The sequence below is a fragment of the Dermacentor silvarum genome, chromosome 4, assembly GCF_013339745.2.
Source record: "Dermacentor silvarum isolate Dsil-2018 chromosome 4, BIME_Dsil_1.4, whole genome shotgun sequence".
Taxonomy (NCBI): domain Eukaryota; kingdom Metazoa; phylum Arthropoda; class Arachnida; order Ixodida; family Ixodidae; genus Dermacentor; species Dermacentor silvarum.
Genome location: NC_051157.2, coordinates 180,839,879 through 180,867,837, shown reverse-complemented (window position 1 = coordinate 180,867,837; position 27,959 = coordinate 180,839,879). Strand labels below are relative to the sequence as shown.

The 27,959-nt window shown below is 44.9% G+C and overlaps 1 protein-coding gene across 1 annotated transcript; it reads right to left on the bottom strand.

The window, feature by feature from the left end:
• Positions 1-164: 164 nt before the first annotated feature.
• On the bottom strand, positions 165-27,441 carry LOC119450798 (N(4)-(Beta-N-acetylglucosaminyl)-L-asparaginase). The gene is made up of 8 exons (XM_037714295.2): positions 26,960-27,441; positions 25,603-25,759; positions 17,783-17,895; positions 17,185-17,297; positions 15,916-16,106; positions 14,061-14,168; positions 11,202-11,335; positions 165-261 (listed from the first exon to the last, which is right to left on the bottom strand). The coding sequence occupies exons 1-8, from the start codon at positions 27,114-27,116 to the stop codon at positions 167-169; spliced, it is 1,068 nt and encodes a 355-aa protein (XP_037570223.1). The 5' UTR covers positions 27,117-27,441; the 3' UTR covers positions 165-166.
• Between the last annotated feature and the right edge of the window lie 518 nt (positions 27,442-27,959).

Genomic DNA, 27,959 nt, shown 5'->3' with positions numbered 1-27,959 from the left:
CATAGGTGTGCCTGGACTGCGATGACGCTATGTCAAAAGATGACGTCGTCTTACTGCAGACACAACTGGTGCTGCGTCCATGCTTCAAAGCTTTTTCTCACGACTCTGCCGATGGCATGAAGGCGGTCTCTATAGTTTCTCCCTTGGTGATGGTTCTAGGGTTGGCTCAGTTGGTGCACTTGACATGTTCCACCACAGCAGTGCCGTACTCTGGCTTGGCCACGGAGTAAGGGAATGATGGAATGCCATGGCAAGCTGCACCTGCAATGAAAAAAAAGCACGAGAAATTTACCTCAATGGACAGAATGCCAATTAATGCGTTAACCAAGCACAGGGCCTTCGCACAAAAAATTCAAGGGTTCTAAGCACTTTCAAGGCCCTGACAGAGCATTTTTCGAAGAGCACCATGATGGCTGGCTGATTAAAATCGAAACACTGTCTTATACAACATGCAAATATGCTTTTTTTTTTCTTGCAGAAGAAATGAAAAAGTGCTCGCTAAGCATTTTTTTTGCATAAGCCACCAATGACGCTAATTGGATCATGTTGGCTTGGATCGTAAGCCTCAGGGTCAGACATGCAGATCGACTAAGATAAGCAGAATTCAAGGAATTTTTAACCACTCTGTGAGGGCTTTTAAGGCATTGAACATGGCTGTTTCACATTCAAGGGTTTTAAACGTTTTCAAGAGCCATTACAAACCCTGCTAGCATGTCTAGAGATAGCTAGATGTTATTAGCAGAGTGTGCTTAAAGGAGTACTGACAAATAGTAATTGCAAAGTAGTGAAAGCTCTACCACATGCCCCATCCTTGTAAAAGGATGCTGCCTAGCAAGTATGAAGGTTACGAGACACTTTTAAGACAATTTAATTTCGTCAAAATGAAGCTCTCTAAATTACTGACCTGGTGCCATCGGCATTGTCGTGACCTCATAGGAACGAGCAAAATTTTCCAACATGTGTAGCGATAAAGCCAGGTACGACAACGTAGCTCAATAAAAAAGAAAAAGAAGTGCTGCACATGTTTCCTTGGCTGCGCTCGTGTCTGACAGCCACAGCAACCACAGGAACGGAACAAGCCAGCCTGTCGTGATATCATGCCACATGCATCTACTGGGTATCGAAACTGGTTCGCTGAAACAAGTATTACACTAAATTATTTAGGATGCCCTGACACTTGCCAGTAATCTTGCTGCGATAGCAATCTTACGGACACCCCATGCGAATTTCCACCTGGGCTGTCGCCATGCTGTTCCATATAAAGTACAAGTGCGAAAAGATGGCGTCCTGTGGGTGAGAGGGAGAGCGAGCCGAGAAGGATGGTGGCGGCTTAATGCACTCCCGTGTTTCTGCGGCCCAACGTTTGAGGTAATGTGGTTAAGTGTGCGCTTGGAAAGGAGAGCGCATGGATCCCAGCCGTGGCTGCACAGACTGTCCGTGTGGCTGAGTGCATACACCACCCATGCGCCGTATCTTGGAGGTAATCTGCGGCGAGTGGAAAGGCGAGCCGAGATGACAGGTGGCCTCATGTGCACAGTCTTCCCGTGCACCTAGTGCTGGAGGTAGCATCATCTCAACCATCTCGGAAACCTTCCGAAGTGTTCACACCCCGAGGCCAGCGCTCTTCATTGCTCCAGCATTGGGACAGTGAGTGTTCGCAGTGATTGAGTGAGAGCTGTTTGTGTTTGCCAGGGCGCGCATGACCCCATGCTTGCAAGTTTAATTAGTATGCAAATGTTTACTGCAATTTATATGGCTGATAAAACATGAACCCTGCTTCACATAGTTGTCTAATACCGTATTTACTCGTGTAATGAACACACTCCCCACTTTTGCAATAAAAAAGTGTGTTTTTTCTTTTCCTCGTATAATGATCGCACCCTGAACTTGCTGCCATGAAGTAGGAGAGACACAGTACGATTCGGCGTCTGATACTGCATTTTCGCCGTCGGCACCAACAATAACGGCTCAATCTCCTGCGTTTAAAGAAAGAAAACGGAAAAGGAAACGCGCCGTATTTTGTCGCGTGCATGGCACTGTGCATGCTCCGTTCTCGCCGCTCAGTTTGCATTGGAGTGATACACAGCATGAAGGTCACTTCGCTTGCTGTTGCTGCCGCGCTTTCTCACGCCAGCGTTTTGACAGCGAGTGTTCGCCGTCATCGAGTGTGATGTGTTCATGTTTACTTGTGCGTGCTGACACCATGCTGGTTAAATTACTTTGCAAGTTTATACGGCCGGTAAAACTACTATCCTTATTCGTATAGCTGTCTACACATTTGCTATCGCAATCGATGATAAGCCTTTCGGGTGAAACTGCGACTTTTGTAGAGGTGGCTGCGGAAAAAAAAAAAAATCGCTCAAAATTTTACCCCGCATAATGAAGACACCCTCTAACTTTGTGCTTATTTTTCGGGGAAAAAAGTGCGTTCATTATGCGAGTAAATAGCGTACTTTGCTATCACTATCAATGCTTCATCTACCATGCGAAATTGCAGCATTTGTTTCTATATTTTGAAAGGTTTGGTCTTTCGTTAAAGGCAAAAAAATAAGTAAAAAATGTCATGCTGGCACTCCTTCAAGCAAGTAAGACAGAGTGAAACAACAAAATGAAAATGCCAACATTTTGAATAAGCACACAGAGAGTGCAATCATCAACTTCAGTTCAAAACAACTACAGTCAAACCTCGATGTAATGGCCTTGCATACACTGAATTATCAGATATAACGAAGTCAATTTAAAATGTACTTTCCCCGATAGACACAGGTAGCAAGTATATGCCTATAACGAATATTGGGCATAACATTTTTGTGTCACATGACACATCGTTGCACTGAGGTTGAACTGTGTGCTCAAGGAATGGTCGAAGTCTGGACCCTGCAGCAGAAAAGAGAAGACGGCGAGCAATGTCAGCAAGATGACACCTGATAGAGTTTGCAAGAGGAAACAAGCTGGCTTAAGAAATCGCAAGACAACACTGAGGCGCATTTCAACATTAAGAATTTGAAGAAGCATGTGATTGATGGGGAAGAGTGGGAGCACAACTTAACAAAAGCAACAGCCCCATATGAAGAGAAATAGCATATAGCTGGCAGTATTTTCCAGTTCTGCAAGAAAAGTAGAAAGTTACCTATTAAGAAAGCAGTCAGGCAAGAAGAAACAATCTCTGCAATGCCATTCACTGCATGCTTAAAGGAAGTATTCAAGCTTTTAGACTGGGAAGGCTTAGGAGCGAGGATCAACGGCAAACATCTCGGGAAACTTCGGTTTGCAAATGACATTGGATCAGAGAGCCAAATGGGATAGCCGATATTCTAGCCGACATTAAGAGAAAAAAATGGAGCTGGGCAGGCTATGTAATGCGTAGGATGAATAACCGGTGGACTATTAGAGTTACAGAATGGATACCAAGAGAAGGGAAATGCCGTCGAGCACGGCAGAAAACTAGGTGGGGTGATGAAGTTAGGAAATTTACAGGTGCAAGTTGGCATCAGCTAGTGCAAGACAGGGGTAATTAGAGATCACAGGGAGAGGCCTTTGTCCTGCAGTGGACATAAATATAGGCTGATGATGATGATGTTTTTCCAGTTATCAATTCTGCAACAATGATAAGAAGAAGGTGCACAGAACATACTGCACCCACCCAGGGTAAAGTGTCCTGCTATATGCAGTGCATGAAGTGCAAAGGCTGGCTCTAATGCCTAAAGCACTCAAACACATTTATGCTATGCAGGCTCGGTGAATGGCATGTCAATATTCATACTGTACAGTACTTAAATTGATTAAATTCAGAGGTTTTACGTGCCAGAAGCACGATATGATCATAAGGCATGCCACATTCGGGAACTACAGAATAATTTCAACCAAATGGGGTTCTTTAATGAGCACCTAAATCTAAGTACAGGAGTGTTAGTTGCATTTCACCCCCATCTAATAATGTGGCCACGGGCAGGTTGGGCACTGAACCAGCAACCTCTTGCTTAGCAGTGTAATGCCATAGCCTCAAGGCATCATGCTGGGTACTGTGCAGTACTTTTTGTGAGAAAACGACTGCAACTGCGTGTAGAGTTTGGCAGAGGTGTTGTTTTAAAGTAGTGCTTGACTCAAGATTTCAAAGGAGCTAGTGCCATCTCGAATGGGCCAGCAATTGGGCCTGGACATCTTTCAGGCCTTGCATGGCACACATACAAATATACAAGCTCTCAACAACTCGGTTACAGACTGCAGTACACGCCAAAACACAGGCACCAACACTCAACCTTGCTTCGCACTTTTTTAAGGCTATACAGAAATTGCCTGTGGAAGATATAGCACTACTCTAATCCTTGAACTGAACTTCTCAAAGAGGCGGACATTAGTTACACAATAAGTCACAATGCATAAATGAGTATAATTAAAAAATGGTACTAATTAAGTTTTAATGACTTGATGGCACATATTGCAATTTATACATTGTAGCAGGTGAGTTTGCAAGGCATGTACACTTGGAACAAATTCTCAGGATGCCACCAGTTTTGAGGTATGCACCGTCAAACTTGAGCAATGATGTGTTGTTTTTTCACTGACTTTTTTACCAAAACGCCCCTTTATCTATCGAAGCACAAAATTACTAACTGGAATGCCAATGTATTTAGTTGTGCACTTTGGGTAAGCATCACGACTACCGGAAATTTTTCAAAATTCAGTACAGTCCAAAGAAAAACACTCGGTATGTTGGCTATGGCAACTCTCTTGCCGCATGAGATTAGTGACCTCACACACCATGTTTCAAGTACCAGAGAGACTAAGGGTGAGAATGCTGTCGTGAGACTGTAATACTGCATCATTAGCACGGGAAGCTTACAATAGTCAAGGAAACACCTAGATGCAGATGCAAACTAAAAGTAAAAATGCCAGAGTCGAAGGAACTTTTTACGTGGTGCTTAAAAACTGTCGTTCTCCGTGACATTTCAGTAGCAAGAAAACAAATCTACAAGACTTTTCATTTTTGAGCATTAATGAGATCCATTGGCGACAACCGAGGGAAACCCATTTCCTCTGTTAAATGCGTTTGCATGAGCACGGTCAGTTATTGAGAAGAAAAGACATAACATATATAAACATTAAATGATATATGACAATTTCTGAACACAACTTATGACTAGAATTATTAGCATAACTATAATGTGATCCGTAATGCCATAGTTTCATTACATGTCAAAGCATGCCTTATGCCACTGGTTTCGTTCATTTTCCGGAGGCAGAAGAAAGGATTATAGAGTAAAAGTTATCAGGTGCCCAAATAAATAAACATATTAACAAATAAATAAATAAGACAGCGATATCTCAAAAGCGCGAAAGGACTTGATAGCAAATATAGGACCAACATGGATTGTGTTATTGAGAGGCAAATGCAGCATACCACAAGTAAAAATTAATAAGGAAAATGCACAGATAGACTAGGGAGTTTTACAAATAGCGCAACCTACACGTCTTTTCTTACCCAAATGGCCCTCACTCTGCTTGCACTGTATGGATCCCCATTTTCGCTCTTTTGTATAACTTTTTGCGTTGTTTTCTAAGCCAGGTGGTTTGCTATGACTTGTAAGTTGGTGCCTTTCTCTCTCTTATTAAAGACATCAGATCGTTGTCTGACGCGAGGATTTCATCACCATTGAAAAAGTGTTCGTTTGGGCACTTAATCTGGAAATGAAGTCGTCGGCAATCTTAATCAAATTGATTCTGCGGGAGAGTTCTTTGTGGGCGTGAAAAAATTGCCAGATGGTTCAAACGGGCTTGTCCAGTCGTCGACCGCAAGTACATTTTCAGTCGCCGAAGGCAAGAAAAGGACCTCTCTGATGTGGTCGACGAGACCAGTATATGGCCAACGGAATTTTTTCTAGCTTGGCCATTTCCGGCAAAAGGTTTCGCACCTGTTCGCCCGTTACCCCTCATAAACATGTGCATGACGTCCTTGAATGTCTGCAATGATGCTGACGTTTGCTGGCTTATTATGTCAATCAGCATATCTCTGTGCAAAATCAGGCGTCCTGGTTCAAAGTCGTCACCGTAAAACTATGTTATATATGCTTTGTCTTCCTTCCCTATGGCAAGATGCTCAATGTGGGACTTGTGCTGCCACATATCAGGTGGATACCTGTTGTTTAACGAAGACAGCACTGTGTCAAGTACTTCATAGAACCTCTGGCGGTACATGTCACTCGCTGATGGAAACACGTGAGCTGAGGAACCTTCTTGATAGCGGCGTGGAGTCTTCTTTCGCCTAGCGGCTAGAACACACGGGTCCTCAGCTTCTACTTTTCCTGCCTCTGCCATACATATGCGGGTCACGCGCTTCATTTTGGAGTTAATCTGCGCCGAGTTGAAGCTTGGGCCATCCGAGATGGCTAGTCCCTTCGCGAGCGCGGTCTCCCCGCGCGCCTAGTGTTATGTTTCCGCTGGTGCTTATACGGTGAAAAATACGCTTCCTTTTCAGCGTCAGACGGGTTTTGGCGAAGTACCGATAAGCGAGGTGCTCACTATTGGTTTTGTCGTTGGTGCTCATGCTGTGTTTGTAGCCGGTGCACATTGCAACGTCCGCAGCCGCGGTAGAAGCGAGCTCGACGCCTGTTTTTTATTTCTCCTTTTATTGCAACAGCAATTGTATCAACACCCCAAACAAATTTTCGCTGTCGTCATCGCCGTGATATTCCGTATAAACTCCAAAAGTCATATGAGTCATACACTGTAGGTGCGAGGAAAAGCCTGTAACACTGAGCCGAAAAGGATGGTGGCTTGATGGACATTATCTTCCAACGCGCTCAATATCCAGGTTAGTTGGAGGTCACGTGATCAAATGCGAGCATAGGGAGGAGAGCATGTGTCTTCTCATCTAGCCCTGCCGCAGCTGCGAATGACTGTGCGCAGTTGATGCTTGCGCGGCCTGCGTGTCGTATCCAATTATTGGTAATCATTTGGGGGTGCAATGATCAAGGGCGAGCAGAGATGGCTGCTAACTTCATGCGCGCTGTCTTCCTTTTTAGGCTGTTTTTTCCGCGCCCCAAGTGTTGCAGATTGCATAGACTAAGTTAAGAGACAGGGGTAATTGGAGATCGCTGACAGAAGTCTTCCTGTAGTGGAAATAAAAATACGCAGATAATGATGATGAATCTAATTTCCGTAGTCGCAGTGAATCACATGGCTGTACGAACCGTTCGCTTCCCGCTGCCGGCGTTCATCATAATGCCAGTGTTGTGATAGCGACTGCTCGTGGTCATCCAGCAGGATATTTAGAGGCTTACATGGTCCGTGCATTGCACGATGTTTGTTATTTTAATTAGTGAGTAAATGTTACTACAATTCATATAGCCGATATAACCAACGTACATACTCGTGTGAGGACCACACTTTATTGCCGCAATTTTGACGAACCTTACAAGGGACCGGGCCATTTTATCCAATTTTTCCAGCTACGAGTATGAAATCTCCGCGAGTAAACCTCCGCGATTGCCTCCTCTCCCCATCTATAGTCGTGTACAATTTTAGAAGGCAGCGGCATTTGCCCCTCAAAGGCGGATGCACACGAGCATGCATCCACCAATGGGCGAGCACTTTAGACTGACGTCATGAGCCAGGGCGGCCGGTGACCCCGCCGACAGAGGCCTTAGCAGCCCGCGCTTCGAGCTGAGCCGAGTCGAGCCGAGTCAGCGGGACTATTTCTTTAGTCGCGGTGGAAATCGGCTGCTGCGCTTCAGTGGTCAGGGCCCTCTCCTGTCTTCTTAAGTTATAACCGACTTTTTTTTTTTTTATATAGCTGCGACGCGCGAAAGTACGCTGCATGGGAAAATTCGCAGTAGAGCGTGATCGGAATCGTGCTGAACACGATTGCTTCTCGGTTGGAGTTTTAAAAAAATATTTGCTTTCAAGTTGGGGGTGCGGCTCTTACATGTATTTATACGGGAAGAATCTTTTTCTGGTAATTGTCTTATGCTTCCCTATCATTAATACTGCTTCGCCTTTCCGGCAAAACTGAAGCCTCTTTTTTTTTTTCTGAGTCCTAGTAGAAGCTCTGCTGCGTATGACTGCTATTGATTCTGATTTCGAGTGAATCGGCTTGGCCTCACTTCGGTTACTACGTTAATTATATATACTTATGGCCTCTGCATGCACATTACGATGTTTCCATCCCCAATAAATGTTGTAAATTATTATAAGTTTATTTTTTCATGAGTCACTAGCATTACCTACAGGAAAGAGAAGCAATGCTGAGACACACATCATTCACGTGTATTTCACACAGCGTTGATAAAAGACTCTGATGAAGGGGTCACTGAAGTCTGCAGGTCTTTTTCAGTGTCAACAAAGTGTGCAAAGCAATCTGTATTGAGTTGAACATACAGCAACATATTGATTCTCTAGACATAGGCTATCCATACCACTAGAAATAATTGTTAGTTGGCTACCTATTTCTCTTTCAAAATATCATAAATTCTGTCCTATGTACACATTGAAATATAACGTGTCTGTGCATGGTGTTCACACTGGAAATTAAAATAACATGTTGAAGTGAAAAAATATGGAATGAGAAAGCCGCCGTTGATGCTCTAATGCGCTTGTTTTCTTATTGCCAGGATTGTCAGAAATAAAGCGAAAGTATGAATAAAAGCCGTGCACGTCCGCGCCAACAATGATGCAGTTAGCTTTTAGCCACAAATTTAAGGGAAATGTAGAGGCAACTCAAAAGGAATCATAAACGGTTTGGGTAACAGGACTCTGGTACTAACATTTTAGGAGCAGAGGGGGGGGGGGGGGTGATATGTTGCCGCTGACTATTTACACCAGCAGCTGATTAGAATATGGTTGGTCACTGCAGCAACAGTTCGTGTCCTCTGCGGTTAAACTCTGTGCTGCAAGATCGTGCCACCAACGTGGCCACATTAGGCCACTCACACAAGAAGTCTCTGGCAACCCAGTTATTCCGTAAACTGCAATATGTTTACGAACAGGCTCCTTAATAATACAGCTTCAGCAAAGTTGCCTCATCTAAGTGACTTTCCCTTACGTTGACAGTATCTCAAGCAGGCCTGCTCTGCTTCGATGGTTATGGCACAGGGTGAAAAATTCACAGGGTCTCTTATGTTATCCCAAAGACGATCCCGAGTGCCGATACATTAAAAATGGACACATGACGTACACATCCCACTTCATTCACTTAGTCTTAATTGGCCTTACTTAACTCTATCTTAATTAACTGTGCCTGAATTAAATTTGCCTTAATTTGCCTTCATTAACACCAAAAGCCGTGGGTTCGACTCCCACCTTAGGTCGTGGCTTCGAGTGCCTTAATTAACTTCCCCTTAATTACCACTAAAGGTGATGGTTTAGACTGCCACCAAAGGTCTAGTGTTCATAGCCTTAACCCCAAAGGTTGTGGGTTTGACTCCCACCAATGATCGAGGGTTCATAGCCTTTTTGTACCTTTCATGTCGTCGACACATCTTCGCTCAAGGTCGACTGACTGATGCAGCATATAAGGCATTCGCCTTAACAAAGAGGGACACTAGCTGACTGTCAAATTACTTCATTTGAAAAACTTGCACATTTCTCAGTGACTGCTTGAAGCATCTAAATGCTTTCATTTTCTTTACTGAGTGCTTCACTAATCATTGTCACCTGATCCGTGAAACACTTAAGCTACAACCATATACAGACTAGGCAATGAATGCAGGAAGAGCCCGTAGGTAAAAGAGATTTAGCCTAGAATGCATCGCAAGTCTGGAGACAAGAGCTATATTTTGCAGAAGAACCTGTTTTCGAGGAAACAACTGCTTGTTGTCATCCAATTTGCACAATGCAACAGCTACAACAGCGAAATCTCATTTCTTAGCAGTTTTCATTTTCACACTACATACTCTCAAACCAGTCTGCTGCTAGCATTCACGGAGAATGTTGAACGGCAGAAAGTAGTACAGTTAAACCTCGATATAATGAAGTCAGTAAAATCAGCAATTTGCTTCGTTATATCAAAATTTTGTAGTATTGAAATTCGACCTTTTATGGAAACAAGTAGTGGCCTATCGAATTTTCTTACACAAAAAGGGGCCGCAGCATTTTCTAATTATCGCGCAATCATAAAAGAAAACTTGAATGAGAAAACAATTCATTTGAAAATTTGGGAGTCGGTGACGAATGATACGATTTCATGCCACGTCTACGATATCTTCACATCAGCACTTGGAATTAAGCGAAGCCAGCCACGCTTTCGCGTGCACACCGCCCCCACGGCTGATAGTGTCGCCTGCACTGGGACGGCACTATCATGAAAAGCGCTGGCAGCAGGGAGCGAATGCTTCGTCGGCCTCTCGCTCCAATGGGTCACCAAAACTCGAGATTACGGAACCTCAAATACTAAAGGCGTGGGAAGACAGCTTACATGTTGCCACGCCGTCTTAGCACGCCCACTCATTGCACATGCGGCAGATTACCTCTAAAGCAGGGTGCGCGGCTGCGTATGCGCTCAGCCGCTCTTACAGCCATGCGCAGTCAGGGCGAGACGCGTGCCAACTTACCCTCCTGCGCCCCCTCGCACGCACACTTGTTCGCGTTACCACGAGCTCGCACCCCTCCCTATTTCCCTTTGCTCACGTGGGAAGGCGGCACTCGTGAAGCCAGCATCTTTCTTGTCTTGCCCTCGCATGCCTTCACTCGCACCTAAAGCGCACAGGGCGCAAGGCGCGATAGGATCTTATCGCGCTTGGACTTTATACGGAACATGATGCGGCTCCGCTTTGGCGGTCGCTCTTGTCGCACTATTTCAGAGGTGCACTTGTAAGCAGCCGCTTGTAATTCAATCATTTGACCATCTGCATCCGCGGAAGTTTCCATTTATTGTTTCAGCATTCGTTTGCGTAGCAGTGAAATTTCATTATATTGAAATCGCATACAAATACGCTTTGTTATTCTAATAGATGGCATTCTATGGACAAGAGGTTATGAAAAGTTCAATACTTCATTACATTGAGAATTTAGTTATACTGAAGTTCGTTATATTGAGGTTTAACTGTATTGTTTTTCTGGCTCCGTCGTCTGCTCGCCTTGTTCGCTGGGTGGGTGCTCTTCGTAGCCGGACAAGCGGAGAAATTACTGTTTTCAGAACTCGCATCTACAGAACCAACCATCGTGTGGATACACTATAACTGCTCAAATATTCTCGGGGTACGCACCATAAGTCCCGTCGATGCTGACCGCCACCAGGGCACCGACAAATTGCGGATGGTGCCGTACAATGAGATGGAGGGCAGCGACGCTCGCACTCCGAGGGTCCACACCACGACGCATGCTCTCCACTGCATGGAAGCTGCAGGGCATATCGCAACTTTGTACTACCAGCAATATTCACACACAGCTCTATTCGGATACTGGTCTGCTATCTTTTGTAGTGTACGCTGCCAAGTCAATTAGGTATGCACTCGAACCTCATTATAACGAAGTGAAGGGGAAGCCAAAATTACTTTGTTATATCCAATACTTCGCTATATCGAATATTGCCTTTTACTGCAGTATATACACAGTTGTGTGCACAACTTTAAACATGCAAAGACTACGGCTCCGCGGCTGCATATGCAATGAAATTTTAATAAAGCAATAGCAAAAGGCTCTCCAGCGTGTCCAACACACAACCTTTTAGCAGCAGACGGTAGCGTCCTTACGTTCCAATGTGATGGTCTTTCACTTGTGCTTTCCAGTTGGCTCACTCATATTATGATACCAGTAAAACAGCTAGCACCCTACGATGCGAACAAAGTCCATTGTGTTCGAGCAGCACGTGGCACACAACACGGTGCGCCAACTTTGCAGCTGGGGCAGTATTCTCGGGCAACCTACATGACTTTTGGAGATAGTTTCGCTTTCCTGTGATGTCGCGAAACCCATCAAAGTGTACGGCCGACAGAGCTGGGCACAGTGCCAGAAACACTTTCGGATGTACACGCGCACATGTTTGGCCCGTGAAAGCGAAACTATTTGATCTTGTGACCGCACAGCTGCCGCAGCTTTGCTGTCAGAGTGAACTTAAGTCTGCTGTGTGAGCACACCGACTTGGCTTGGCCGGCTCGTGCTGGTTTCACGCAATATCGGAGGTCACACCTGAGATAAAGAGAAATGACGGCACTGATTTTCAGGCATGCCGCGCGTAAGCATCATCATGGATATGTGGCGTGGCGCAGCTAGGCATGGCCTCCGAGAGTGCATCTCGGAAGGTGTGCCTAGTAGCCTAGATTTGCCAGCTGCGTGCTGCCGCAAGGGAGAGGTACGATAAGATAAGAAAGAAGTGCTACTTGTGCGCAACCAATGTCTGCGTAGCTGCGCGTGGCAGTGAGAAAGACCAGTGTTGCTCTACGGCGTATTCTACGTGGGAATTTTGAATAGCCGCACCAAACAAGTGCAGAACCCGGTGGAAAGCGATATGCTCGGTGCACAACAGTTGGTACTTTTGGCTTCGGAGACAAATTCAGCTCGTTATATCCACTGGCAGAACAATTTTACTTCGGTAAAACAAGGTAAATGCATGGATCTCTATGGGGCTTCTAAGGGGGATTACATTTACTTTGTTATATCCCGTCCTGTATATCCCACCTATCCAACCTGTATCTCCTGTGAATTTATATTTACGACGATATGTCCTGGAGCACTCATATGAAACATGTTTACTTTGAAAACTCCAAAAATTGCTTGTCTTTCGTACTCCACCAAGTCACTGTGTCTGCTGCAAATATGACGGCAGATAGCATACTCTTCAGTATACAGTGCACGATGGCTTGGCATCTCTTGCTTATATTTCTGTTACAATACTTGGCGAAATATGCTTGACTCTCTTCTAAAAAGTATATGTTATCCAAGGCTTACACAACAACCATGACCAGAGTGTATTTTCATACCAGAAGATGCCTAATTTTGATTTATTCTTTAAAAAAACAATGGTATTAAAGTTTGTATGGCCAAAACAGCCTTGCCTTGCGTATAGGCCTGACCGAGAGCTCCATTCATGTCAGCGTTTTGTTGTTCCTTTACATTCTTTACATTAAATTCTGCTCCTTTTTAATACTATATGGACTCGTGTAAGGGCCGCACTTTTTTTTTTCACAATAATGAGGAGGTGTGGCCCTTACACGGGATCAAACCTTTTGGTCAAAGTGGTGCCAGCCCAGCTGATAACTTGTGCACACCCTGGCACTCACAATCTAGTAGCAGCGTGTGTAAGTACGCAGCGCGCGAAAATTCGCCAATGCTCGCGTGCGGCACGAGGCACTGAACGTGGTTACTTCTCCATTGGAAATTTTCTTCTACAAATTTTGGACTGCCAAGTTGGGGGTGTGGCCCTTACACGGGTGCGGCCCTTACACGAGTCTATATGGTTATTTGAATGAATGCCTGCAAAGCTATAAAGAAATAACTTTTTGAAGTTTATTGCACTTAAACCTGTTATTTATCAATTTTCGTCGACTGTGTTTTCTCATGTCTCCAGCAGTTTTCACCCCTCAAGCCCTGCTTTAGTTACTGTATTCGAATCAACATTATTATTTTAAAGGCACACCAAGGGCAAACATGAAGTCAAGCAAGATTGGCACCGAGGTACATAGCAGGTATGCAACTATTTCCAGGTTTGCCGCATAACAAAATGGCAAGTGAGACTAAAGCCACCTTGATGCACTTGTAGCAGCTCCCTGCGACAAGTTGCAGTAACAACTAGCCTGAAGCTACTTAATAGCTGATGTTGTTCTAAAATATGTGCTGATGACTTTCCCGAGCTAGTTCTACAGAATAAAAGCATGCAGATCTGAAAAAAAGCTGGAAGATGTGTGATGTCACACAACGATACTGATTGGTGCCGCAGTTCAGGAGCCATAGATATTGAAAAGGAGACATTTAGCCCACAAGTGCAAGTTCCTTCACTAAATCCTCTTTCTTTGTCAAGCACGGAGAGAGCTTCACGAGAGCAATGCTGCAAGTGTGGTTGCATTTATTGTCTGCCTCTAGTGGTCCTTCCAAACAATAAAATCAAACACTGGGTGGCAACAGCTCACCTTGGCAAGTAGCGCATGAGGACGTCGCCGTCGCCAGTGGCTGCAGCCCCGCCCACTTCCTGGTCAGCGTAGGCGCCTGCGCCAGGGATGGGCGAGTCCCCGATACGGCTGCAATGCACCAATCAGGCACGCCACAAGCGCTTTGCATGAGGCAGCCAGCGTATCAAGTAGGGTTACACTAAAGCCTCCAATAAAGCAGAGTTGCATTAAAATTAAGAATGGACATTAAATCATCGTCTTAAACTTTTTATTTATCTATCTAGCTCAGTGGTTCTCAAATGGGGGTCCGCGAAACCAACGCCCGCAAAAAAAAAAGATAGAAAAAATGCGGGGAAGGGGGGGGGGGGTCGAATACTCAAACAGTTCGAATATTATATTTTAATAATCGAGTTCATTTCGAAGAATGAACTCGACCATGAATGAGCGGGAGCAAACACGGTTCTTAGCGTTTGTTTCTATCTAATCTAAGAATATCAGGGCAATATTGTGCTGAATTTGGAATAATTTCATGCCCAGCACGAAATTTTGCCTGTAAAGCACACTTAGCCACTAAAATCTTGAGCTTGTGGGAAAGCCAGCCTCTCAGTAGCAAGGGGCACGGGTTTGCGAACAGCGAGTGTGCACACTCATCGCACCGCAAGTGCGATGAGTGAAGACTGGCACAGGGTCAAATGCCTCCGAGTTTACAGGCATTTGATGCGGTATAGTAAGGCACAAGCTGACAAGGACAGCTAGTGGGAATTGACTAAATTTTACAAGTTAGCATTCATGAGCCAAATGCACAATGTATTAGCATAATGGCTTACTAGTCTGCAGTTTTGTAACACTGACAATGGAATTGTAATGTTCCAACACATCAAGTTAACCCAACTTGCTAATAAATGCATGTGTGTTATTCGATCTTCAATTCAATATTCGAAGCTTACGTATTCATATTCAATTCGTACTCGAAAATTTTGATATTCGCACACCCCTAAAAAAAAGAAAAAGAATTGCGCGGTTTTTGGAGGCCAGTTTAGCCTTGACGCATACCAATTTCCAGGACCTGCTCCCAGAACTGCGGCAGCAATCCACACAAGATAATAAAAAAATAAAGACATCACAATGTTCGTTGGCAATTTTGTTCTCTCCAATAGACAATAAAGCTCTGACCCCACCCCGCTTTGTCACTGCAAGAAGTCCTCCATCACTTCCACCAATCCGCAAGGGGTCCCAACACATCCATGGCTGAGAACCACTGATCTAGCTCATAAATTCATAGTGTTGATTTATATGAATAGCTTCAAAAAAAAAAGAATGAAAACTAAAGTACAAAGTTTGCATCAGGCTTTCACAGTTGTAGCTGTTTCACAAGTGAACAGCAGAAGCATTTCGGGGTCATTGCTTCTACCTGTCCCACTGATCAACTGTTCATTTTGTAATCCTCAACAGTGCAGTGTCAAGGGGACCCTAAAAGCAATTATTAAACTGATCTAAATTCATGGATAATATTGCAATTATGCCACTGCTGTTGTGAACAGGGCTGCTGCAGGTGACAAAATGATGTAAATCATCCTGGCAATTATTTGTGAGGAGTACTGAGTAAAAGCAAATTGCATTTTATTTGGGGGAAAAAAGAAACATATAAGCGGTTTTGTCGTACTGTATTCTTACTGTAATTTCAAACAGGGTATTTATGCTAGAAAAGTACTACCATGCTAACAGCCCAAAAGAAAGCCTTGTTGTTTTTGTACTGCGAGTTTTGTGTACAGCTGGTTATAAAATCCAACCATGCAAGTAGTAAATTGAATTCATTGTGCTGTAAATCAAAGAAACACTGCTTGCCATGTTGCGACTATGAACATCAGGGACTGACCCTGGGATCTTGTGGTTCATGCCATTTGTGGAGGTGCCCGCTGCCAGCCTCTTGTTCCCATCGATCACAACCATGCCAATAGTGTCGTGGTTGAGCTCACTCGCTGCAGATGGGCAGGCATGCCTGTCTGCAGACAGCTGTTTCGTTGGCCGGTACGGACCACAACTTGTCCGTGGGTCCGGAACCACGTTCTACAAGGCACAGTGATGAAGTGATGCTCAAAGACAAATTTCATGTAGCACAATTCTGATATGTAGGAAACGTCTATATGCAGGAGACGGTATGCAGGGATAGGACACTCTTACAAGGACCTGGCGTATCTGTTTAAACAGTTCCTGCAACTCTTATTTTCCTGTGTGACAACATGTGGTACCAAGCGTACTACTGATAAGCCCCCGCAAGAAAACTAACACATTCTTAATTAGCATACAGGAAAGAGCACTGTCATTATGTTACGATGAAAGGGGTACCCAAGAATGGAGAGAACTTTGTGAAATGGGAGTGAAAATTTGACAAAGTTCACTCACAACATCAGAATAAACACTCAATTTTAAAAGCAAATACAAATGTTAACATTGTGAATCATGCAACATTACGCATACATTGCCACGAATGCGGTTGGTTCGTCTTTCTTGCAGCCAGACACTGGCGCACGACAATATTGACAACCAGAAGTTGTTTAATTCAAACTGACATACTCCGAATTAGTTCCAAGAGGACGAAACATATCCATCCGCTTATTCAGCTCGCCAGCGGAGCTGCTGGCACGAGTGCTGTTTGTATGCAAATCACCATTCGCGCTGAGCAGCTGTGCGTATACACTGGTCTGAGCAGAACGGACCAGTAAACACCAAGCTAAATCTAATCTTGCATTGGGAGCTGAAAAACACCAATAGTTTTCCGTCACTCACATCTCATGGACCATCAAGGCACGACACCTGCAACGCCACTAGTGGCACTCCTCATGCCGCCAACATTGTGAGATGCCTGGCAGCTGTCAGGCTTCTGATTTTGCTGCACAGTGGCATTTGCCTCATGCGCTTTGTGGCACCACGTTGTCATCACGTATAGTTAGAACACCGTCCGAGGATTTCGAGCACAATGCAACCTTGGTATCACTGTCAACGGTTCGCTCTTTAGGCTAAACTGCAGATTTTTGGTGAGAACCATAACCTCCACGCAGTGAAAGTGGCTACTTCCCCACTGGTTACTACTATTTCGTGGCACAAAAGTGGCAAGAAAGCTAGTGACCACAAGTGAAATACTGACCTGGCGGTAATTTGGCTGGCAGTCATTGGCCTTCCATTCAGCCCACATCTGCTTGGAGTGGTTCGTGGCCAGTGACTCTTCTTGGAAGCCCATCTCGATTGCAAACTGGGTGGCTGCACTGGCAGACAGTGTAGTCACATAGCATGCTCCAATGTCACACTGGCTGCAGCATGGACAGCAAGGTGTTCATGCATCATGACTCCCATTATAAAAGAACAGTGCAATGAATGGGCTAAAATATGAGAAAATAGCCAGCATAAGCATTAGAAGCTAACTGCCGCACTTTTGCAATCACGGAATGCACAAAAACACTTTGAAAATAGAAGGCAGTCTGATAAAGGGCACAGAAATGACTGTTGCGCCTTTTTTTTTCTTCACGCTCCCGTAAGCATGCTCTTTTAACCATACGATGGTTAGCTAGCAAGAACACGAGAGAAAGTAATGCCACTGCTCCAATTCAGAAAGTGAATAGGCGAGTCAGCAGTAGCAACAAGAGTTGGCACTGGACAAATGACGTCAGTGAATGTGGGAACTGCCAAGCGCAGTGCTGTCCACAGGTTGCAACCAGCCCCTGCCAACAAACAAGAACCAACCGCACCTTTCTCGCCAACGAGGAACGTGTGAGTGGAGCGCTCCATGACTGCCCGTGCCACGGAGATGGCATGCTTCACTCGGCGCAGGTCGCCCACAGCCCCCATGGAGTAGCTGGGGCTGCAAGATGCAAGCTGTGAGGTTGACGGGAAGAACAGCATCTAGGGGCAGGCACAGACGACGACTATGGTTGGCACATCAGAACGGGCCCAAAGCTCTCGTTTCACTCGCTAAATGCGCTCATTACCTGAAACACATGCAACGTACGAGGCGTGATCAAAGTGTTTTGAAACCAGGCCGCAGTGTAACAATGTAGCTGCAACATAAAGGTTTAGTGAACTTCTTTTTCAAGGTGAGGCAATACACTTCCTCCCAGCGTCTTTATAAATTCGTGAAAGCTCCCTGGTAACCCTCTCCTTAAAACTTGTCAAGCACCTTCCGAGGCTGGTGGCAAACCTCATTAACGACTTGAATTGGCAGCACTTCGTGCTGCATTGTAGCATTACAAACAGAATTCTGCAGGAAGTACAACCTGGTAAATCGATTGGGTCTGAATTGTGGTAGCTGCAGAAAAACGTGTCACTTCCTTAAGCTCTGCAAAGGTAAGCGTTGCTGTGGGGGATCGTCCTCACTTTTTACCCCTGAGACAATTTTTTTGCAATACTCTGCATCGATGTAAACTCGTCAAGTTCTGGCTGAAAGGATGAGCTTGCATTCTGTTATGCTTGGTTTGCCTTCCATAGGACACTGGGCTTCAATGCAAGGAATATTTTCTGACATTCTGATTAGAACTGTAGACTAACGATGTCCCCCTGGTGATGACCTTTGACATAAAAGTTCAGCCATCCAGCAACGGCTCTTGAACGTGTTGGCAGTTGGTAGATCTCTGCTGTGATGGGCAGTTGACAGTGTAATAACAAACGGGCATATGCATAGGTTCACAAAACCTCTTGTAGCATAACTCTCAACGTTCATAACAGAATGCTACCCAATACAGTGATTAATGACAGTCACATGTTGTTCCCACCCAAAATTTCATTACTGCATTACGGTGCTCTGAACTCTTTGATCACACCCTATTGCTAATTAAAAACCTGCACAATGCATCCCTGATAGCATCAGTCATTTGTTTTTGCCCTCAACATAAACGTCATTGTAGAACCACAGGACAGCGCTCTATCCAGCGGTTCTTCTGCTGGGTCCTGTGTCGTGCTGCTTAAAGCTGTTGTTTAAGAGAATTACAATACAAAAACATAAACTGAGGGATATACAGTGAATATAATGAAGTACGCAGTGAAATTCCATAAATTCGAATCACGACTTTGGATATATAATATTAGCCAGAGCATCAGAAAGATGGCAGTTACAGTTAAACCTGCTTATAACGAACCTCCATATAACGAATTCGTGGATATAACGAAGTTTTTCTATTCACCGCCATTACTCCATAGAAGCACATGTATTTGAGACCTCTAGGTAACGAAGTGGCGGTGGGAGAGCCCCTGGAAATAATCAATTTTTCCCGCCGACCACCTCGAGTTTTCGCCCCAAATTTTGTCATTTTTGCGCAAGCAGCAACCGGAAGCACCTTCTCCGCCGCGACGGAATGTGAAGCGGCGGCGGTGCGCTTGGCGAGCTCGAATTCACGGCGACTGCGAGGCGAAAGCGAGCGCACGTGTGCGTGCATGTGAGGGTGCGCAAGGCAGGCCTGCATCCCTCGGCCCAGCGATTTTGCCGTTGCGGGCGTGACCTATCCCCTTCCCTTCATTCAAACCTGATCCCGCCGCTTGCTGCAGCTGGCCTAGCCTGCCAAGCCGGCACTCTCCTTTTCCAGTTGATGTTGCCGAAGAAAAAAAAAAAACCTTTTTTTTTTCAACGCACTGGCAGCGCCACTTTTTGGTTACTGCGCAAGTCTCTGCGCTTCACTTCACTAACCTGACACTAGGCTAGGTGACACTATAGGACCGTTTGTTGACCCTTTTCGCGGAGCAGTTTGCTTCAGAGAAACGAGATGGCGCTCACGGCGGCGCACCATGACTCTCCTCAGCGACCGCACACGAATGCGAAACCATTACCGCTTCTGCCTTGCTTCTGTGCGATCAGCTGTCGGAAATGCAACTGAGTTTTCGCTAACACACTGTGCTCAAATCATACTAGATTAAATCATGTGGATTGAAGACGTGTGCAGTAGTTGGTTGCAAAAATAGTGACTGGCATGTTAAGGAATAGAATGAATCTGTATGGCCAAGTTCGCGGACCGCTGCTGCAACTGTCCCAACGTGTTACCGGCACTTCATGATGTACGGCCTTCCTTGAGGACACAGAAATTTGCTCATCCGCCAGCCTTGTATCATTAACCTTCAAAGAAAGGGCTTCATCCCCAGAACGTCGGCAAGGAGTGAGTACGACTCGTTAAACAATGACAAAGGGAGTAGCGCCGCTTCCTGTCATAGTCAGTTTCGCGCACGTTATCTATATGCATCTATCCCAAATGGCAGGAAAACTTACGCCAACTCTATCACCGACGTATCAAGAATAAGTGAATGGGCGCACACTTGAATATATGCGCACTGTATATGCACAATAAATGACAAACTACACCTATGGCGTACGAATGGTCGAAGCTGAATGTTTCGTGACGGTCCACAAGAGTAAGCGAGTTATTAGCTGTAATATATATTTGCTACAAGCTATTACAATGTTCAAAACAGCTACGTTTCAAGCCTTGTACGCAGCAAGAGCAAATCTATCGGAACTGAGCACACCCGCGAGCGATTAGGCAGAAAATAATCTGATAGTGGCCGCACCGAGGAACTTCACTGGGTCAGAAACTGACAAGCCACTGCTTCAATATATTTTCCGAATAAAGAACAAAGAGCAAAACACACTAATCCTGGCTGAATTCATAATCGGAAAGCTTGGATAGCTTGGAATACATATTTAGCCCCGCTTTTAGAACAAGCACCATATACGCTGATTGCGCTGTTTAGACATAGCTTAATCAGTTCCGAAAGCGCTTTTGCATGTTCTCTGAAGCTGTGATCAAAGCTTTGTGTCGTCCACCTAGTCACCGTCTACGATATCTCCGAAAACAGAGGTTTTCTAAGCCGCGCCGGCGTCATACACTTCGATTGCAAACAAAGAGGCAACGGAGGCAGTTGAGGCAAGCAATGGACGCGTCACCATGCACGTGATCAAACATGGCAGCGCCCACGGGATCACCGTGAAAAGGGTCAATAGAGGAGATGGCGTTTCGGCTGGCACAGCGCAACCAGCGTAGCGTGACTGGCCGCAAACGACGCTGGCCCGCGCGCTGATAAAGTCGGACTATAAACGGGCCTTATACGACGCTACGACGCCATCGGTAAGCGGTAAGAATCGAGTAAATACAGTAAGAGTTTCTTTTTCGAATTTTCGTGCCGAACCTGCATATAACGAAATCCTTTTTATAACGAAGTTTTTGGGGAATTTGTCAATTTCGTTATATCCAGGTTTAACTGTATTTTCAATGGTTGCTATGCCAGCAGGAAGATGGTCCCACTCAATCGAGGCATACGAGGACAAAGCGATTTTGAACGGAAATGGCTCTGTATCACATAACTTGATGTCTCCTTTTTGATCATAACTAATCCAATTTCACAAGCACTGGTGCAGGAGAATCGATTGATCATAAAATGGGGCAGGATGCTAGCGTATTTTACCAACAGGTTCAGCTGACAGGTTTTTCAATGAGATCTTAAGTATGGAAGAGGCTACATCGTACGGTTATGATGCTCAAAGTAAAATTATCATTAAACTTCCCGGAGTTATTTTGCACAAGACCATGAGAAGTGATTAGATTTTCATACATGAACTCAAACAATACAGTGGTGCATGCTAGCTTAGTTTGTACAGCAGTATACAAAGTACAAAGCAGTGGAAACAATCAAAGATAACATTCAGCAGAGATCCACCAATCTGGGAACAAGTAATCTAAGTAAAGATAAGGAATCTCCAATCAATATTTATTGAAGCACGATATTTCAGAACTTTTTTTTACAGCGAGGAGGGGGGGGGGGGGGGGAGGAAATATTACTAGAGGTGCAGTAAAACAAGAACAAGGTGAGAGCAGGAGCCAACGTTTTTCGCCAAGTGGACTTTTCTTCAAGGCAGTTATGAGGTGCAGTGTGTGCTCATAATCATTGCATGCTTACAATAAATTTTTGTTGGAGTTTTCTGTTTTTAATACAGTTAAACCTGGATATAACGAAATTGACAAATTCCCGAAAAACTTTTTCATAAAGAGAATTTCATTAATGCAGGTTCAGCACGAAAATTTGAAAAAGAAATGCTTCCCGTATTTACTCGATTCTAACGCACCCTCGATTGTAACGTGCACCCATTTTCTATTTTCATCGAAGCACTCATCCTTGAAATGTCACACCAAGCACTGGATGCGTGGACGCATGTCGTTTCGCACAAACGCGAGACATCGGAAACGAAGAGCGAGCGACACAATGGCGTCATATCGTCGTACAGTGTCACCTAGTGTCAGGTTAGTGAAGTGAAGCACAGAGACTTGTGCAGTAACCAAAAAGTGGCGCTGCCAGCGCATTGAAAAAAAAAAACATTTTTTTTTCTCTTCAGCAACATCAACTGGAAAAAGAGAGTGCCGGCTTGGTGGGCTAGGCTAGCTGCAGCAAGCGGCGGGATCAGGTTTGAATGAATGGAGTGGGAAAGGTCACGCCCGCGGTCTCAAGATCGCCGGGTCGAGGGATGCAGGCCCGCCTCGCGCACGCTCGCACGCACGCACACGTGCACTCACTCTCGCCTCGCAGTCGCCGTAAATTCGAGTGCGCCGAGCGCGCCGCCGCCGCTTCGCATTCCATCGCGGCGGAGAAGGTGCTTCCAGTTGGAGCTTGCACAAAAATGACAAAATTTGGGGCGAAATTTCTAGGTTGGCGGCGGGGAAAATTCGTTATTTTGAGAGTGTCTCCCGCTGCCACTTCGTTACGTAGAGGTCACAAATACATGTGCTTCTATGGAGTAAAGGCGGGGAATAGAAAAACTTGTTATATCCAGGAATTCGTTATAAGCAGGTTTAACTGTACAATAAAAATGATGTGACGTAATGGGCCAGGATGTTGTTAGCATTGCCAAGAATGTATTCTGGTTCGTACGACAAATTACATATTGTTAATATCATGCAATGTTTGGTTTAATGTAATCTTCTGCAGATATTTTTTGTTTCATTCGCCTGTCTTGTGGGGATTTGCGACTCTCACGCGTCGCCTGATGTTTTCCCCGTGTGGCACCTGTCTCCTGTAATCCAGCTTCGCCACGTGGCGTTACGGCAGCAGTGTATTACGCGATGGCGCTAGTGTTGCGCTGCTAGCGCCACCTAGCGGCTGGGTTACTTGGGCGCAAAAGGAAGAAGGCGCTTCCTCTTTGGCGTTGGGGTTAGCAAGCAGCACGCACGGACGCTTCGCACGTGCGCCGGCTCGCTTCACGAGACCATCTCGCGAGGCTAGGAGCAAGACACCGGTATGGACGAACACGGGTCGTTCAAACTCGCCACCGCTCGCGTGACCGTACACGTGATACGACTAGGAGATAGTGTCATAGCATGGGGCGACGCTCGCTATCCGGTCACGGTGAGTTGGACTTCCTTGATTTGTCGCGCGCCCATGTGAATGATCTATGCGTAGTAATTCGGCTAGCGTGCATTAGTGTATGAAAGGTGCAATAAATGCCTATGGATTGTTTGCACTACAGTGTTGTTGTTCCTTTGTCCCAAAAGCAGGTGTGAGACCCCACAGTCTGTAAATGTAGATTATAAAATACCAGAACGCCAGTGATGTCGATGGCAGCAACATTGGTAGCACTATCTTATGACACTTTCTTCCACAACAATGTTTCAGAAGCACTTTCGTTTTGCATAATTGTTCTCGCAGATAGGGGGAAAAAAGTTTTTATCCATAATATGCTAACAATTGCTGCTGCGACATATTTCCAGCAGCAAATAGGTAGAACATAATTGTCGTAATTCTAGTTCCGTGTGCTCTAGCTTACATCAGCATCACAAGATTCCACCACCAATGCAGTTGCACACACCTGTGTTTTTCATGTTCCATAATCTGTAATACATCTATCAACAGGCTAAAACTCTCCGTTGTATGCAATATTTTCATGCACAAAAGCCCTGACAGATTAAAAACGCATGACAAGACATCATAAATGACAATTAGTACCATCCTAAAGAAAAGGTATGCATTAATCACTTTGCCCTACATGCCTGGCAATAGCCTCTAAACTTCTTTTTCACAAGAAAATACACTCACACAGAAACTACATTTTAATTGAAGTACAACACACATGTATTTGCATTTTACTTCTTAATTCTGCAAGTGCACCAGGTGTGAAAACTTTTGTGCGTCTTTGCTTTGCTTGCCAGCAGAACCTGTAGTATATCTACAGAGTTGCCAACCTTGGGATTCGAAAAACGTTACAACGGAACCCAAGAAATACTAAAATTTGTTGAAAAATAGTAACAATTATTTGATTACTCATCATGTTGAATGTTTATTGAAGATGCACAAACATTCTTTAGTAGGAATGCTGTGAGCAGGAACTCTGCTCTATGTTGTCGCAGCAAGAATGACTTGTGCTGCAGACAAGCAGAAATGTTTATGAAGTTTATTGAATAAATATTCATGTAACGGATGTAAAATATTTGGTTGCCGTTATACATTGGTTCTATCAGTTCATGTCACTACCGTGCGGGTACGTCTGTACAATCAATGGGTACAAAAAACTTGGCCATAAAAAATTACTCAGCGACTGCATTATGTTTTTTTTTATAACTTGCTTTTGCCCTAAACCAAACGCAAATGAAAAATCATAAAATATTTGTATCAATAGGACAATTGTAAATTACAAATTGGGCATTCTACAAAAAAAATCATGGTTGCCCAACTTATGTGAGACCTTTCTTAAGAGCTTTTAAGAGCTCTAAATCCAAAGTGTCAGCCATTTACCTTTAAACCACCATGGCAATCAGCGAGCCGACATCATACATCACATTCATTTGAAAGCGCAATGAAACGGACACACAAAACCTAGACACCACAAGGGCTTATGGTGCCTAGTTCGCACTCCTTTACATTAGTTTGCACCAATAGGTTGCACTCCTTCACAATGAATCTGTACCAACAAGCCCACTCTCTAATCTCTTGCATACATCACATTAACAGCTCGCTTTATTGGCAGGTTTCAAAGCAGAGATGACAAACATTTCCCAGACAGGACAACATACTTGTGAGCAGTTAACGGTGTTTTTTCATCAGTGGTGTGAGAAATAAGAACCTTCCAGGCCATGCAGCTTAGTACTAAGCTCACCATTAGCCATTTCTCTTGCCCTAAAACTTGTAGTCTGCAATCCAAGCGGCCCCCCAGCAAGTTTCTTCCCCAAACTACTTACAATAACCAACCAACCAATTAACCATTCTTCGACCGATGCTGAGGATATGTCAAGCCTCACCGATTCATTTTGCCACCGTATTATATTTATTTCTTGACAGAGACATATACCGCCGTCTACTTGGGAAAATGGTAGGACCATAGCACTTGGGCGATGCAGACGTACACAGACAAGGACAGTGAGCTAACTTGAAACCTAACAGAGCTAGGTTAGAACACCATCCTTGTCCACTTATCTATGTCCATGTCGTTTAAGCGCTATGGTCCCAATGTCAGACAGACTAGCCCACAAGTCCATATGCTCTAGCTGAGAAAAATGGAACGCAAGAATTTCACATTCCCGAGGTGTGGGAATCATCTCCAACTGACCCGTCAATGATCAGCGCATCCAAGGTCGTCTCGCCGCCTTCGTCTGGACTGCCACCGTACCCGACTGTGCCATCACACTGATCCCTCTCACATTGCGAGCAGCCCTGCTCCACCGCATCCAGCGCTGTCCCATTCTCGACAGTAAGCACTTCCCATGCTGCAGGCAACAAACATTTTTCAGCACGACAACGCCAGACTTTCTTATTATGGGTACAATTAACTTGGAACTTTCCTCCACAACTATCTTTAGATCCCCCAGCCAAAAAACAAAACAAAAAACAATTGACTCCAATTGGCTTTTCCAATAGGAATCAACTGGAACCAATGGGAACCAATTGGAAAATCCTTATTTCTAACTGCATGGTTACGATTGGGTCAGAAGAGAAACCAATTGAGTCCAATTGGACTTGCCAGTTGGAATCAACTGGGCCCATTTGGGACCAATTGGGAAATCATTACCTCCATTTGGTTACGATTGAGTCAGGGATGCAACCAATTGAGTCAGCTAAACCAGCTAAGCCCACCAGCTTTTGCCATATTCTCCACGCGCTACAATTGTAGCACATGCAGGTTCATTTTGCCTTTTATTCCTACACTGTTTTGATATCAGAGCGAGTGAGGAGCTGCTGTAAAAATTAAGGGCACCATGAGAATTAACGACCAGCAGCTGCTGGACCTATCCGCAGTAGGATTTATTTATTTGTTTAATAAAATTTCACTTCATTTAAATCCCTTAAATTTCGTGCTTTGTTTCTTGCTGCAGTTGGTCATTCCAACCAATTGGTACCCACTGGGTACAATTGGTCACTCCAACGAAACAACAAAAACCAATTGGTCACGTTTCAGTTGGCCGGTCCAATCGGCCCAATTATGTACTAATTTACGATTGCAAATTTTCCAACTGGTACCAATTAGAAATTTTCCAATTGGAGTAAACTGATTTTTTTGACAGGGGCATTCTATAGTTGTAGCTCGCATCATGCGCCGGAGTAACGGAACTATGTATTTATAAGCTTGAGCAAGAATGTATCGCTCTGCAGAGGCACTCTTCTCTGGCAAATCATAAGACCAAATCTTTGCACTCGGATCGGGCCAAAGTGCATGGGCGATGACTGAGTACGTGGCAGTCGACGATATTTTGCGTTTTCGCCCAACTTTAAGCCGCAGCCTGCGGGCAGTCGATTATTGACCTGGCAGATTTTATTTGCTTCACGCACGCGCATAGTGTTTATAGCTGCAGTTTTGCATGCGTTTTTGCGCGGGCACCACTGCTTCGAAAGTTGCAATCGCGCACGGCCTCGTTCATCGAATTTACCACAGCAAGCACGCGCGTTCAAGGAGCGCACCATCCACCTACCTCGCAGTGTAGCGTTGGAGAATCCCCAGGTGTTCACGACGAGAGGGAACGCGCTGCAGTAACCTTCTGTCAGGTGAAGTGCACGCAGTAGGGGACAGTGCATCAAAAGAAGTGCCGTTGCTGCCAGGCACTTCTGCGAGATGCGGTCAGGACCCATAGCCGTATGTTGGTCGGCGATCGCACCTAGACACTGCACCGGGTGACAGACCGACGAGTCCCGATGCGAGTTTAAACACCGTGGCGCCACGTGCCTATCGCAGGTAGCACGTGAGCCGCTGATAACCAATCAATCCTAGCTGATACGCGTGACTGAAAACCTCCAGACAAAGCAACAAGCCTCCCATCGCACACGTGGACTGGAAAGCAAACTAGATAGCCAGGGCGAAGGAAATGAACGCCAAGCGAAACTGTCCAAATTATTGCCGACAGAGCTAAACCGGTGATACCGTCAACGCACGTTCATGCGGACCGGCATGTCCACATAAACACGCAAACAACGATGCCGACATGACCGAAACCGTCTACGTCATCGAAACTAAACGCAAAACGAAACCAAAACCGAAACAAGAGTAGCTGCATCAGCGATGCGCTTTCGGATGTCGCACAAATGCAGAACTACGGGAAATACGCGCCATCAGGGTAAAACTGCTCACGTTTCTTTTTTTTTTTGACAACCCTGCCAAAAGCAACGTGTTGGGCGATTATGAGTTTACTTACTTTAATCAGATCCCAAAGTTAATTCCTCATTGAGCGTAAAGCAATTGGATGGGAACTATTACTTTCAGCCACAGGCGTCTTTCGAACATTGTCAATGTGATAACGGTTCCTTTCAAAATAAACTCGTGGGTTCCTTTCGAAACAGAAAACTTTGCAGTGCACTGTCCTGCCTTTTTTTATGTGAATGCCTCCAAGGTACCGGTTCAATTGACTTTTGCAGACACTTCATAGATCCCACCATATTATTTAACACAAGCATAAGAGACAGATTTCTTTGAAAAAA

What these genes read in the sequence shown, in the direction of transcription:
- LOC119450798 (XM_037714295.2), bottom strand. Translation starts at nt 27,116, where the DNA reads ATGGGTCCTGACCGCATCTCGCAGAAGTGCCTGGCAGCAACGGCACTT. An exon ending in CTCCAACGCTACACTGCGAG is followed by an intron (nt 25,760 to 26,959) that starts GTAGGTGGATGG and finishes TGTTGCCTGCAG; the next exon opens with CATGGGAAGTGCTTACTGTC. An exon ending in CAGCATCGACGGGACTTATG is followed by an intron (nt 262 to 11,201) that starts GTGCGTACCCCG and finishes TTTTCATTGCAG; the next exon opens with GTGCAGCTTGCCATGGCATT.